Source organism: Archocentrus centrarchus, chromosome 6, assembly GCF_007364275.1.
Source record: "Archocentrus centrarchus isolate MPI-CPG fArcCen1 chromosome 6, fArcCen1, whole genome shotgun sequence".
In the NCBI taxonomy this organism is placed as follows: domain Eukaryota; kingdom Metazoa; phylum Chordata; class Actinopteri; order Cichliformes; family Cichlidae; genus Archocentrus; species Archocentrus centrarchus.
Genome location: NC_044351.1, coordinates 30,479,029 through 30,493,574, shown reverse-complemented (window position 1 = coordinate 30,493,574; position 14,546 = coordinate 30,479,029). Strand labels below are relative to the sequence as shown.

General features: G+C 39.5%; 4 protein-coding genes across 5 annotated transcripts; 2 read left to right on the top strand and 2 right to left on the bottom strand.

The window, feature by feature from the left end:
* Positions 1–744: 744 nt before the first annotated feature.
* On the bottom strand, positions 745–1,647 carry pierce1 (piercer of microtubule wall 1). 2 transcript variants are annotated; one of them, XM_030731926.1, is made up of 2 exons: positions 1,521–1,647; positions 745–1,160 (listed from the first exon to the last, which is right to left on the bottom strand). In XM_030731926.1, exons 1-2 carry the CDS (start codon positions 1,637–1,639, stop codon positions 845–847), a joined length of 435 nt encoding a protein of 144 aa, XP_030587786.1. In that variant the 5' UTR covers positions 1,640–1,647; the 3' UTR covers positions 745–844. The 2 variants fall into 2 exon arrangements, with proteins under 2 accessions (XP_030587786.1, XP_030587787.1); XM_030731927.1 differs by having other exon boundaries at positions 745–1,165; positions 1,521–1,635.
* Positions 1,648–2,945: 1,298 nt separating this feature from the next.
* anapc13 (anaphase promoting complex subunit 13) lies at positions 2,946–4,893 on the top strand. The gene is made up of 2 exons (XM_030732310.1): positions 2,946–3,232; positions 4,586–4,893. Exons 1-2 carry the CDS (start codon positions 3,134–3,136, stop codon positions 4,709–4,711), a joined length of 225 nt encoding a protein of 74 aa, XP_030588170.1. The 5' UTR covers positions 2,946–3,133; the 3' UTR covers positions 4,712–4,893.
* A 755-nt stretch (positions 4,894–5,648) lies between these two features.
* On the bottom strand, positions 5,649–8,382 carry LOC115782265 (lathosterol oxidase-like). Its single transcript, XM_030732357.1, has 5 exons — positions 8,173–8,382; positions 7,953–8,085; positions 6,708–6,808; positions 6,114–6,242; positions 5,649–5,918 (listed from the first exon to the last, which is right to left on the bottom strand). Exons 1-5 carry the CDS (start codon positions 8,380–8,382, stop codon positions 5,649–5,651), a joined length of 843 nt encoding a protein of 280 aa, XP_030588217.1.
* Positions 8,383–13,157: 4,775 nt separating this feature from the next.
* On the top strand, positions 13,158–14,010 carry mt2 (metallothionein 2). Its single transcript, XM_030731360.1, has 3 exons — positions 13,158–13,316; positions 13,413–13,478; positions 13,777–14,010. Exons 1-3 carry the CDS (start codon positions 13,292–13,294, stop codon positions 13,866–13,868), a joined length of 183 nt encoding a protein of 60 aa, XP_030587220.1. The 5' UTR covers positions 13,158–13,291; the 3' UTR covers positions 13,869–14,010.
* The last annotated feature ends 536 nt before the right edge of the window (positions 14,011–14,546 follow it).

The window sequence follows — 14,546 nt, the reverse complement described above, 5'->3', positions numbered from 1 at the left end:
GGGTGGTTAGCGCTGTCACGTCACAGCAAGAATCTCTGGTTTATATCCTAGTTGGAGTCTTTCTGTTTGACCAACTCCAGAGTACATGAAGTGAGTTTCCTCTCACATTCAAAAAGGCATGCATGTCAGGTTAACTAGTGATTCTAAATTGGCCATGGATGTGAGGAAAAATAAAGTGTTGTACAAATGTTTGGTTAATGTGTGACTTGTAGTTGAAAGTCCTTTGAGTAGTCAGTAAGACTTGAAATGTGCTGTATAAATGTGAGTGCATTACATGTCTGTTGGTGCCTGTACTTTGCCACAACAAGCACAAGTACCCACAACATAAGAAAATAATCTAACAAGTAATAAGTCTGTCTAATAAGCTGCCATTTCAGTGAGTGGGGAAAAAACATGCAAATCCAAAACATACAAGGTTTCCTACCACTGCTTTGAATGTACAGACTAGTTTACAACTACAGCAATTCAATGTCTTAGGTAAAACGGGACATATTATTAGAGAACAGATGCTTTTCTCCAAAAGCTATAAAACCTAATAAATATTCAATTAATTCATGTCAGATAGGCTATTTATACATTCTAAATGAATTTGTAGTACAAAATTTGCTGTAGACACTTATTATGAGGGAGTTCTTGCCCCTGGTTAAAACTGACCCAAACCATGCTGTTAAATCATAGAATATCAACAGGGTTTAATAAAATACATCAAAGCAATGCCTAGAAATGAAAACATACAAACACACATGCAGAACAATGCCGTTTAATTTCAGTGTGCACATATTAAATTCTACTCTTATTACATTTGACTTAGACATATATTCAAATGGTGTGTGCTGCAAAACAGTCAGTCGCACACCTTGCTTCGGTCCAGGGATGTATTAAAGGAGTGGTTGCGATACATCCCCATCTTCCCCAGCTCTTTGGTGAATCTCTGTGATTTGGGGTGAAAAGTGCACGGAGAGGTTTCAAAGGTTGGAGGGAGGCGACCGTAGTCACTGGCTGTGGTCCTGTACATGATGTTTTCGGGCTTTGCTCCCGCTGCAGACATCAGACGTTTTGCTTCTGGAGTTATCACGCAGGTGAAAACTGGGTTTCCGGGATTAGTCCACGTTTTTGTTTCTTCTGCCTGCTGCTCTGGGGAGAGTGGCATCGTTGAGCGTCTACACTTATAAAAAAAAAATAATAATAAAGTAAAAATCAATTAGCTTTTTATAGCTGACTTAATAGACAGACTAACGGTTGATGGAGAGATGCATGGTCATGGGGGTTCGAACATTTAGTTTTGCACGGATTTAACAATTATATACATCTGAGTAATTACAAAGCCATTATTTGCAAGCGCAGTACGGCCTTTGAAAATAGATTCACATTATTATTATTATTATTATTATTATAAACTTTACTATCTATTTTAAACCTGAAGCGTGAACACGGTTTTCACCACCGGTACGTTTATTTACTAAACCTGTCTTGACTGAAGCGTTGCTGTTTCCAAACTGTAATGCGAATAAAATAGTTACCTGAAATGCAAGAAATCAACAAAATAATGTCTGTCCGCCTTGTCTTTCTCTTGTTGCGTTAACCCGGCCGCGGCGTGAAGAAAGAGTGGCGCGTTGTTACCATGGCAACCTAGAACCATTAGGCGGCGACAGTGGTTTGATCTCATAATCTCACGAGACTTAAAAACCAGAACAACGACAACTGTACTGAACAAGGACCACATCAACATAGTTTAAAATTATAGTTGCTGTCAGAACTGGGCGCTGGGAGTGTGAAGAAGACTTGGATCACCAGAAATGCCCAAAGAGCTCTAAAAATTACTCTATAATATCCAACTTCTGGTTAAAACCTGCTTTCAAATATTTGATATTATTACCCAGCTTTCTATACTAATCATTAACATTCAAAAATGAGCGCTCTTTTCCTTCAGTGACCTTAAATCCTTCTCTCTCCGGGCACCTCCCTTTCTAAAGACCCTCCAAATTCAATAGCTGTGAGCCCAGACGGAAGTCCCATATGTCAGATGTAATGAGGCTGACTGCCTCCTCTCAGACATGCTCTGGACAGTCTCACAAACACTAATCAGAGCAAACCAAATTATAAGACAACATGAAGAGACCTGTTTGGAACACTGAGAAGAAGAAAAGCCCAGATCCCAAATCAGATGCGAGTGCAATTTGGCAGTGAAAGGGGGTTTGTAATCTGGCAGAATATCTCTCTGTTAGAGATAAAATAAATAAATAAATACATTTTTAAAAAGCAGGCACACTCAAGTGCAGCCTCAGTGACCACAGACTGGCAATCCAAGAAAGGAAGACACACACAAACAAACAGAAAAAAAAAATAAACAAACAATAAAATCAAAACAAACCACAATTTATGATCAGTGTTTGACAGGTAAAACATATATTTTAAAGACCCTCATAACATCTTAAAGTTAAAAATGCTCCCTAAAAAAAGAGTGAGGGTGTGTCTTGCTGCCCAAAATAGAGAAACATACCACAAGCTAAGGGGCCTGGAGCTTATCCCAGCTGTCATAGGACGAAAGATAGGGTACACCCTGGACAGGTCACCAGCTTATCGCAGGGCTAACAGAGAGACAGACAACCATACGCACTCACATTCACCCCTTTGGGCAATTTAGAATCACCCCACTAAGTGCATGCCTTTGTACTGTGGGAGGAAACCGGAATATTTGGACCAATGGTTGTACACACGCACACAAATATATATATATATATATATATATATATATATATATATATATATATATATATATATATATATATATATATATATATATATATATATATATATATATATATATATATATATATATGGCAATGGTGTTTGTGAAACTCGCCAGTAGAGATCTTTAGCGTCGTATTTTCCACTGCACGTAAATGCATCATTCGCTGCGTCATCAGCACGTGTCAACTGTTGACGTAGAATTACGGCGGCTGCTCTTCTCAGTGTTCATAGGTGTATCGCTTACTCTTCTTCGGTTGTTGTTGAGGTCAGCTGGTACATTTGTAAGGGCAGCAGTCGGTTTCGGGGATTTATCGTCACCTTCTGCCGCAGTCTGTGCAACTTCTGGTGTCTGAGCAGCTGGAGTTGGGGTCTCGCTCGGAGGATGGACAGTGAAATCCAACGAGATGGGAGAGTCCTGGATCTCACTGATGATGCGTGGAGGGAAGACAGACTGCCGTATGAAGATGTCACCATCCCTCTGGTAAATTCTTAGGATAATTCTAACGTTAATATGGACTAACGACTACATAAACCGGTTACAGTTAAGAGTAGAAAATTCTCAAAATTCAGCTAGACTACAATATGTTGCGGAGTTCTCAAAGCAAACCAGGTTGCAGTTTTGTGAATAAAATGTTTTCTGCAGGATGTTCCCGAGCAGTGCAGATCATGAGAAAACGCTCCCTAAATTTTTTTTTTGCTTTTTTTTGCTTAATATCAGTGATACGTGGTATTTGGAATTTTGCCATGACACACTTTTCTGTCCTCTTCTGAGCTTATAATTTGCATGTCAGTGTTTTCAGTAGGTGACATATCTCCTGTCAGCTTTGCTATGCGCATGCTTACCTGCTTTGTAAAAAATAGCTATTTAATTCTGCCTAAAGAGCTTATATACACTCATAGGCTACTTCATTGGTTACAACATGCTGTTACTGGGTTGGACCCTCTTTTGTCTTCAGAACTTTCTTAATTCATTGTTGCAATTCAACAGCATGCTGGAAACATTCCTCAGAGATTTTGCTCCACATTTACCTGATAGCATAATATAGTTAGTTTCGTATTTGTTGGCTGCACATCCATGATGAGAATTTTCCATTCCACCAAATCCCAAAGGTGCTCTATTGGATTGAGATCTGGTGAATGTGACTGAAACACTTTGAGCTTTGTGACATGGCATATTATCCTGCTAAAGCAGCCAACAGAAGATGGGTACAATGTGGTCATAAAGGGATGGAGGTGTCAACAACAGTGCTCAGGTAGTCTGCATCATTTAAATGCTGCAGTACTCAGTTGGTACTCCTACTCCCACTCCCATCAGCAGCCTGAACCATTGATACAATTTTGGTGAGCTTGTGTGAATTGTAGCATTTCCTGTTTGTATCTGACTGGAGTGGCCCCCAGTGACCTTCTGATGTGTTGCACATTCAGTGATGCTTTTCTGCATATCTTGGTTGCAACAAGGGGGTATTTCTCTGTAAAACCCTACATATAGTTGTGTGAGAATCCCAGTAGAGCAGCCCGTCTAGCACCAACAACCATGCCACTTTCAAAATCACTTAAATCTCCTTTCTTCCCCTTTCCAATGCTGGGTTTGGATTTCAGCAGATCATTTTGACATAGTCTGAGTTGCTGCCACGTGATTGGCTGATTAGATATTGCTGTTAATTAGCAGTTGAACAGGTGTACCTAATTAAGTGGCTGGTGAGTGTATCTATCTTGCTGTCTTGGTTTAAGCTCAGTATTTTCGCCCTTCAAATATTCTTGAAATCATCATAGTGTTGATTAAAAGTGTTTTGTTTTTTAAAAATACCATCTTATTGTTTCTGGTTTCTTCCAGAGTGAATTGCCTGAGGCAGAGCAGGACAACGGCGGATCCACAGAGTCTGTGAAAGAGCAAGAGATGAAATGGACAGACCTCGCCCTGCAGAGCCTACATGAAAACACACCGAGCACCGGAAGCTGAGAGACTAATACAGAAATGAACTGTAAAAAATAAAATGCACAGACACGGTGCAAAATATATTTTGATATACATCAAAATGTGCCGTGCTGTGTGGTACATTCTTGAGACTCATTAAGTGTCATTTTATACTTGGCTGTGAACTATTCATCACTCATAAATTAAAATAAATTTGAGCAAATACAGTCCTGGACTGTAATAAGTGCATTTATTAACCCACAGCTTTTTCTTTACCCAGATTAACTTTAATTCTAAAACAAATCCCTCTGTGAGTGAATCTGTGATCTGCTGCAGTTTTACTGTTGTAACAAGGACCTCTGGGTTTGACAAACAGATCTCAACAGAAATCACTATAGTTGGAAGGCTATGATATTGAAAGACATCCAGAGTTTGTAACAAGTGTAACATCCTCTCACCTTAAGCTATGCCATAATATAGGGAATATGCAGGTATTCTGGCCACTAGATGGTGCAGTACTACACAAGCGGACAAATACTGTAATCAAAAAAAAATATTGCTTATTTTCTTCTTAAACCTATATGAATTGTATTGACTAAAGTGCTTAAACATGTTTAAAACACATCAGTGAAACTTAGTTTTCTGCTAGGATTGTATGGAACACCCTACTGTGTGCCCAGTCATACTCATGAACCCTAGGTTACCATTGCTAATACACAGTATGTCATTTCAGTATGCTTTACAGATATAGTTTGCCTATACAGGGAAATTTTAACTCCTTTCTCAGCCTGGGTAACATCTAGGTACATAGGTGCATTCATCCATGTTATCCTACACAGGTGAACATTTCTCTTGAAAATACAGAAAAGCAGTTCTCTCTTGTTTTCCTCTTGCTCTATATTGCTGGTGGCATAACAGCCTCTTGACATCTTTAGACACCTCCCTGAGGGGGCTTTAAATCAGAAACAGCAGCGCTCTATCATCATTGTGTCTGTGCTGCCTCTGCCATGAGCTTGAGAATCTGGTCATGCGGCCCCTTCCCCAGGAGTGCTGATGGGTGTCGGTAGGAGCCCCCCAGGCGATCCCAGAGTGTGAAGTATTGTCCATAATTATAGTTGAAGTACAGGTGATGATCTACATGGTGAGCAGCACCATTGATCAGAAATATCAGCGGGCCTGGAAGGCGGTAGTCTCCGTCATGGATGGAAATGGTCCAGATGTTGACAAAGACAAAGAGGGAGAGGTAAACCACCTGTAACGTAAATAACCCAAATGTCAGTCAAAGTATTTCACAATTTCATGATAATAGTGTACTTTCTGAATTTCAATGTATTATAGTTTGTCCAGCCACATTTAAACTGCAGTTTAAGAGCAGTACAGTATTGCTCCTCCTTTAACCTCAGATCAGGCATGTCAGTACTTCTGAGCATCAGAAGAAGATCTGCACCTTGTGGAGAGGGAAGATGAAAGGGTAGATGTGGTACGGTAAGCTCTGCAGGAAGCCATCGAGTGGGTGGAAGGCATGGCTGGCAAATGGTGTTGGGATCTTGAATGTATGGTGCTGCTTATGTAAGTGCTGAGGGGGAGAAACACAAATGGTCTCAAGTTTAGGACAAATCAAAGGTGTAAAGTTAAAATAACTATGAGAGAGGAAAGGTTATATTCTATATTTTTTAAGGAAACTTGAGCATCCAAAGTGACCAATCTAACAAAAAAATATAAGAACATGCATTTCAGAGAGATTTGTAGTTTCACATCCACACCCACTAAGGACATACTGACTTGAAGGGTTTTTTTTAGCTGTGAAATCTTCCACTATGTGCTTGCTAACTTTGCCTGGAGCCTGTTTGGTACACAAAACCGCAAACATAGAAACGCTGAAACGCCCCATAAGGCTGAGAGCAACTGCAAAATCGTGTGATAATTTGCTTTGGGTTCATCACTGCAGCAGACACCTTCCACTGTAGCTGGCAAGCCAATGACAATATGAACTCACTGACTGGGGCAGGTTCAGGTTGGAAATAAAGATGCTGAAGATTACCTTGTAAATGCTCTGATGGTGCATGGAGCGGTGAATCCAATAAATACACATGTCAGTAAATAACAAGAAACCAGCGATGCTGAGGAACAATCCTGGCCAGCCTGAAACAGAAATGTGCAGATGAGTTTTCTTAACTTTGCAGACTCTTTTCCTTAATGTTAAATTTGTGGCTTGGTTAATTTCAGTTAGTAAATCACAGACAGCCTTAAAGGAGATATGCTAATTTCCTTATCTGAAAAAAAAAAAAGTATTTTAGCTCCCTTCCCTTCCCTTTAAGGCAACTTTCTTTTGATTGGCTGCCACTCATAAGCAGAAGGTTTGAATATAGATATTGTTTCTGTGGTCACAGCCAGCCCTGTGTGGTGAGATGACCATATTAGGCATATCTGCTCACTTTTACATCATACAGAGCCAATATTTTAGAAAAGTGCCTCAGGTGCAGCATTTAGGTATCCCTTTGAAGAAATTTAAAAAGTACGTGTTGCTGCTTGAGCCTTTAGGTTTCTGCGTGTTTGTTTATTGAACAGGAATGACACCAAAACAACGGAATAAGGAGTCCAATTATTAAATTTAATAAAGCCATTTCAAACAGTTTTACAGATTAATCTGGGTCAAGACTGCATCTCATCCCCGTGTGGGATGACATGAAGTGCCGACACAGTTTCATATAGTCACAGTTTATCAATCTTGGTTATATCATATACAAAACAAAATGTGGACAAGAGAGAATTTCAACAGCTGGGTATTCAGATGACCTCGAAGTCTCCATTTCTATCATTTATGTACTCTCCATCAGGGGCTGCAAAGACAGAGTACTTGCGTCTGTTATGGATAATCTGTTAGTTAGAGACATACCCTGAACAAACTGTTCTTGGCTGAAACCAAACATTATGTACTTGTGTATTTTAATCAGTTATGTTTATTTTCCAGTCTAAGACAAATTTCTTAGGCAAGTAAATGTACATGTGGCATATATCATGAGTATACTCCTTCACCTGTAAACCAAAATCTGAGCTTTTGACTTACAAGGATATCTTCAAATACACTGACCTCATTATTTGAGACTCTAACCATGTTTACTGTACGAATCCACCAGAACTGAACAGCATATACATTAAATGCCAGAGAATAAGGCATAATGCAGTAGGTTCCCTTTAAGAATAATTTTATTTGCAGTTTTGCATAAATTGAAGCTAACATGAATCCTGTCCTGGAATTTACAAATTGAAATAATTGTTGTCTCACCCAGGGAAGTTTCTCTGATGTTGTCATAGAGTTTGCTGTGTCCCCTGACCTCCCAGAAGAAAAGTGCTACAGTGGGAAAACTCATCCAGAAGATGGAGACAGTTCCCAACTGGATCTCCTTTCTTACTTGATGCTGTTGAATCAAATACACAAAGTTAGGATTTAGGAAAACCTTGGTTTGGAAATGGTATCAAACTTACCTATCCGTTGTCTGGCCTACCTCAATAAACTGTGGATGCTTCATGAGTATATGGTCAAACACATAGTAGAAGTTAAGAGCGCCAAAGCCCAGGTAAACCAGCCATGCTCCCAGGTTGGTTACTACCCACAGGCTGATAATCTGACGCACAGCCCAGTTCTCGGGCCATGAGAGCGGGTAAACATAAGGAGTGAAAAAGTAATAGTCAGCTATGTTCAGCACATGATCCATGGCAGCCTGTCAAGACAGTAAATTATGACCCCAAATTGCTCTCACAGTATGTGAGGATATTTATACTCCATGAGATTTGCTTCAGCCAGAGCTTTAATATAAAAATTCATCTTCCATGTTATCATTATGGTTACTCTGTCAGACAGCATATGTGCACTTTTAAAATTTAAATGCATGAAACTTGTAAATACTGAAAAAGGAGAAAAGCAGCATAATAATAAGACAGTCCATATAAGCTTGGGCTGGTACAAAATCAAACCAATACCCTTATTGGATGGAACACACAGCTGTTCCCTTTTTACCCCTTTATTAAAACTTTTTAGAACAAATATTTGCTCCTCGGATCGGTTTCCAAGTCATACTTTTTGTGGTCCTGCATTACTGTTTAAGGACCACAGCAATGGTCTCAATCTTGTTTCTGTGGTAATCTAAAAGTTGCTCTTGATCTGTTTGGCTTAACATGATTCAATCAGTGATTCCCCCACACCTCTGTTTTAGAGTTGCCATGGCGCCAATTAGTGTGAAAACACATTGAGTTCAAGAGTGTGGAGCTCTAGAAATGTCTCAGCTTGTTTTTAAATTCTTATTAATGGCCAATATATAATTGATAATAACTGAAAACAAACAGGAACAGCTGCAGACAGCATAACAGTTATTTAATTCACTTACTGCAGGATGGTAGCCTCAACTCAGCGATCAGTTTAAGAAAATCCACCTCAACTTTCCAGGTATTATTTAATCAGACTGCTGCTGAATTCATTATTTCTGCTGCACTGACCTGCTTTAGGACCAGGGCCGGTCACCGGAGTTCCACGAACCTTCCTAGAAAGTAGATGAGCGTTCACTCCTCCTCTCACAGTCAGTCCACTCGCATATCCTTTGTGACAGAAAACACATGGCCTAATGTAGCAAGCTGCACATACTGCTAACTTGAGTTTACCATGCATTGCGCTACCTTCTCCACAAATTCAGAGATTCAAAGAGAAGCTCTGGGTTTTTTTTTTTTTTTTTTGAGGCAGTTAATAGCACATGTTGAGTGGATCCAAGGAGACACAGACATGTATGTCCTGGTGGAACAAGATCCCAGCATGCTCAGCAAATAACTCAGAGCTCAGTGGCAGCAACACACTTGAACTTGCATCATTTTCTGATATTTTCTGTGCAACTGAATAAATTAATATTTCTATGCTGCTGTGAAACAAATAATCTGAAAGTGCATTGTAAGCAAGTGAGCTGTACACTGCCTATTTTAATTGATTCTAGCTCACTTTTAATGCAAAATAAAATCACTTGCAAGGGTCAGCGTGTCATATCTTCTAGTGAATGTTCCCTGTCCCATGCTGGGCTTGGTAAGCTCAAGTAGCAGCTCAACTGTCTGCCCTCTACACACACATATACACACAAATACACACAGACCCACAATGAAGGAGTCTAGTCAAGAGCATGCTTAACACTTTGTGATCATAGAATATCCTATTAGTTTACAATATAATCTTTCAGCATTGCTGACTTGTCACATAAAGACGCATCTTGGTCAAAGAATATGCCCTGTCACTGAGTATGAAATTTAAGTGGACAGTGTAATCACTTCTCAGAATGAGCAGGGCAACACTTGCAGAGAGTCTTACACACTTTTTTCTCTGTAGGTGTTTATTAATGCGTGCCCATTATATTAAGTCAAGTATTTACTCAAAATAAAGCATGTAAGACTGCACATGCTATTTGAATTTTTAGTTTTTGGTATCTCTCTTAAATTGTGTTCACGCTAATTACTTAGATTATCCATTTTCTCCGCAGGTCTCACCATGTGTAGACGTCTCCCTCTAGAGCTCTCTGACTCAAACAGCACTTTCTGTGCATTGGCTTAATGTATTTATCTTTGGTTTTATTTGTCATTTTTTTAACAGCTGTCACTTCCAGTGTCCCAAATCAACCATGGCAGTTTAGACCTTTAATTCTTAATAAAAATGGGAACTAATCTGCATCACATATTTAAATGACTTAACCAGGCACTGGCCTTCATAAAGGATGCATGACAAGTTATTTCTGTATAAAGTAGAGCTATTATGTCTTTGCGTATTTTATGTCATATATCTATATGTGTGTGTGTGTGTGTGTTAAAATACTGGGCTTTGATATTAAACATAGCTAAAGTTTCAAATAATGAGGTCAGCAATGTTCAAGTAATTGCACATTTTTTCTTCTACTTTTGGTTCTATGTGTCATGATCCCTGGGTCGTGGACCCAGGATTGTTGAGTTTTAGGGATATTTTTTTTGGGGGGGGGGCTCGACCCCTTTGTATGGTTTAAGTTAGCCCCCCCTCCTTTGGAAAGACTCCAGCAATGAAAAGCTGTTAGTAGTCTGAATCGTGTTTCCCTCTGCATTGGGGTCCTCACACTTTGGTGATGTGGTTTTGAGCACAAAAGCCCCTAAAACTAGTTGTTCAAAACTTCTGTTTACAAGGAGCAGCCAATCAGAAGAAAGGGGCCTAAAAAGGGGAAGAGAACTACAACAGCTTGTTTCAGACAGTGGATGAACTGAAAGACTCCGCCAAGGATACGTGTGAGATAAATAAGGAGTATTTTGAACCGTGAATGAAGCAAAGCTAATTTAATAAAGTCGAAAAATATTAATAAGGGCTTTGGAATGAGTATGTCTCTTTTAAGGCTGCCTGTGACATCATTTTTTAAAGGTGTGATAATGCCATTTAAACCTTTTTTAAATGTTCGGTGAAAATGTTCACCCGTAACATTGTTAGAACATTGTGCCATAACATCCTAAAAATGTTTTTCAGAGGCAGTATTTAATTTAAGGTTTATTAAAACATGAAAAAGACAATCGGTCACTCTCACAATCACACCAGTGGTCAATTTAGAATCACCAATTAGCCTAACAAGCTTGAAAAACGTACCATATTGTTTTCTGTGTAGTTTTTGATCTCTGGAAAATTGTCCATATGTTTGTAATAAAAAGTAAAGCTCAGAAGATTAAACAAAACTTGTTATTTTCACGTACATGAAATGTGATTTAATTTATTATGACTGGTTTTTGTTCTCTTAATTAACATTTTCAGCCGTTTCAATAACTCATGTAGCACTCATCTCTGTAGCTCGTTTCGCTCGTCATCCTCTGTGGTTTACATCGGTTTCGTCCTAAAATGCGTCAACTCATTACTGGCTGACACTTATTAGAAAATGCGTATGGAAAAACACTGCAGCGACCGTGGCGAGCGCAAAAGGAATAATGCTGCTTTCATGCTCCTGTCGCAAGATGGCAAAATCTCAGGACTGTAGTAGATGGTCTTTATAGCCAAATAGCTATAAAGTAGACTAAGTAAGCAAGTAAATATACATTCACGTGCGTGTACAGTGGTGTTTGTGTCTATTTTTTTTTTTTGCTATTTTTTAATTTTTTTTATTTTACGGGGTTTAAAACGTCCAGGGTCTTATGGTAGTCTACCTTAACTTTACTCTCACACACTGTTCTGTTCTATTATGGTCACACATACTGACAAAACACATCTTTTTATGCTTGCCTATTCTGTTTGATTCTGCATTATTGACTTTTTGATTCTGTGATTTATGGACCTTTGTTTTAGGGTGTTTTCCAACAGTTATTTTAAGCATACTGATTTTGGTATTTAATTGCTTGTAAGGTGTCCTTGAGTTTCTTGAATCGCGCCCATAAATAAAATGTATTATTATTTATGATTATTAAAAACTCGTTTATTTATACACACACAATCATTTTGTATGCCCTTTATGGGGGAAAAAGCAACGTCATGTGCCGTGTGCGCACGACTCGCTACTGAATTCGATATTTCCCATAGCACACGGTACGTAAACGCAGCATATGACAATCGCTTGTTTGCTTTGGTTTGCTCACGAGCGACGGGTGAAGCGGCCGGGTGCAGAGCGGCAATGACAACAGACGGACGGCACTTTGTACCGTGTGCACAGCTCCAACAGTGGGAAGAATTACAAGAGAAATCCCGTATTCACTGGAATGTCTGCTGCAATTGTTCTGCGTCACAATGACTAGATCATGTTTTCAGGAAAACTGAAGACTGTAGGTCAGCATAAGCTGTTACATTAAATATGTTATTTGCGAAATCCATTTTTTAAATTTTTTTATTGAGCAGTTAGATTTGCGTTTATGAAATTGAATGTGGACTTTTACCCCAGTTAAATGAAGGCAAATCAGAATAAGACAGACATAGATTTTTATTAGTGTCAGTTTCCACTAATTAGGCATTAGGTTAAGTTAGATGTAAAAATACCTTAAATTAAGTTGTATGGAAGTATTTTATGTATCATGACGCATTTTCAGTGAAAATTAGAGGAAACTTTTCAGCATCTGTGAAAAGTTTACTCTAATTTTATAAATCCGTCATTCTCCTATATTAGCCCCAGGAGTTGTATAAATTCACTTATATCCACATGAAATTAAAACGCCCTCGTGGGAGACGTGCACGTGGGAGACATGTACTCTAAACGAAAGAGTGTATTGCTGAACTTTTGTGACTACGAGTTCAGATCCCCGTATAGCCTAATGATGTTTACCTCCATTTAAATAAACGAATTAATTGCATGATGGAGTTTTTCCAAGGGATTGACATTGCAGTCTTATATAATGCCCAGACAGCAGGCCAGAAATCCGGGCACGGGGATCTCTGTGTTCCCGCTGCTGAGTGGGTGACCACGTCGTGTGCACAAACCCCTTTGTAATCATTAACAACGTGTTTGAGTGTAGCGCGACAGGCGCGTTTTGCACTCGGCTCTGTTTTCCCCGGAACGCTATAAAAGAGCCACTCCTACGCTGCCATTCACAAAGCTCAATCACCTCTCGAAGAGACAGGAGGAACGCCAGCATCGTTTTGTGGACAAACACGCCATCGACTGAAAAAAAATGGACCCTTGCGAGTGCGCCAAGAGTGAGTATTCGTGTCACTGTTTAACAAGGTATTTGATACGTCGCTTGTTCTCAGAGGATCACATGAAACTGATGCGTCTCATTTTATTTTGTTCAGCTGGAACCTGCAACTGTGGAGGATCCTGCACGTGCACAAACTGCTCCTGCACGAGCTGCAAGAAGAGTAAGTTAGACGTCAACATCGACGTGTTAATATCATTCTAGTCAATGTTGCGTCCCTATTTTCTCAAATACACTGAAAATGGTCTCATAGTAATGCACTTCAGAGTTGTGCACTTGTTCTTCATGGGGTTTGTTTTGTTTTGCTGCGCAGGTGGCCCTAATTATTGAGCAATATGTTCTCAGTCCTGTCTGAGTTAAAGTCGTCATTCCTTACTGACATCAGCTTGTACCAATTTTAGAGTCTGTCGTCACTTTTTATTTGGTGGTGGATCTGTCACTAACGATGTCTGTCATTGCAGGCTGCTGCCCGTGCTGCCCATCCGGCTGCAGCAAGTGCGCCTCTGGCTGCGTGTGCAAAGGGAAGAAATGTGATACCAGCTGCTGCCAGTGAGGAGTCTGCAGCATCTGCTCTCCTACACTTATGATGGAGCCATTAAGACTCCGCTATTATAAATTTGCGCACTGTCACTAAATGATATATATTTTGTACTTTTCTTTGGGTGTTTGAAATAAACATGTTTAACAAAATGTGATGTCTGGCTCTGGCTTAGTTTCATAATAAATCAGCTGAGGTGATCAATGTTGTCCTTTTGACCTTGGTCACACACTCGGAGTAGTGTAAGCAAAGTCCTCAGGTCTTGGAATGAGGATTTTCTTTTTTTTTTTTTTTTTTTTTTTTTTTTTGTGGGGGGTGGACTCGGAATGACTAAAGCTAGCCATGAGATGTGGCCTGCTTGGAAGGCTCTGGCTGGAATGCAAAGGGAAAAACTTATAAAACCACCAGCAGTAGATATCCCAACTTATTGGCCCATCAGAATGTCTCAAGTCAAGATTACAAAGGAGCACAATTTAAAAAGCACCCCTCAAAGTACTAGCCTGCAGTATAAAACTCCAGTAACTCAAATGGATACAAATTTCAGGATCTGCAGTTGCTATTGAGTAAATTGGTCCAGAAGAACTTAATGTGGCTGCAAGCCTTCAGGCAACTCTAAAGAGATCTGAAATTGTTAACCAGAAACAGAATGTACCTTAAAATTTGTGACTGAAAATGGCTTTTATCCTGTTTTCT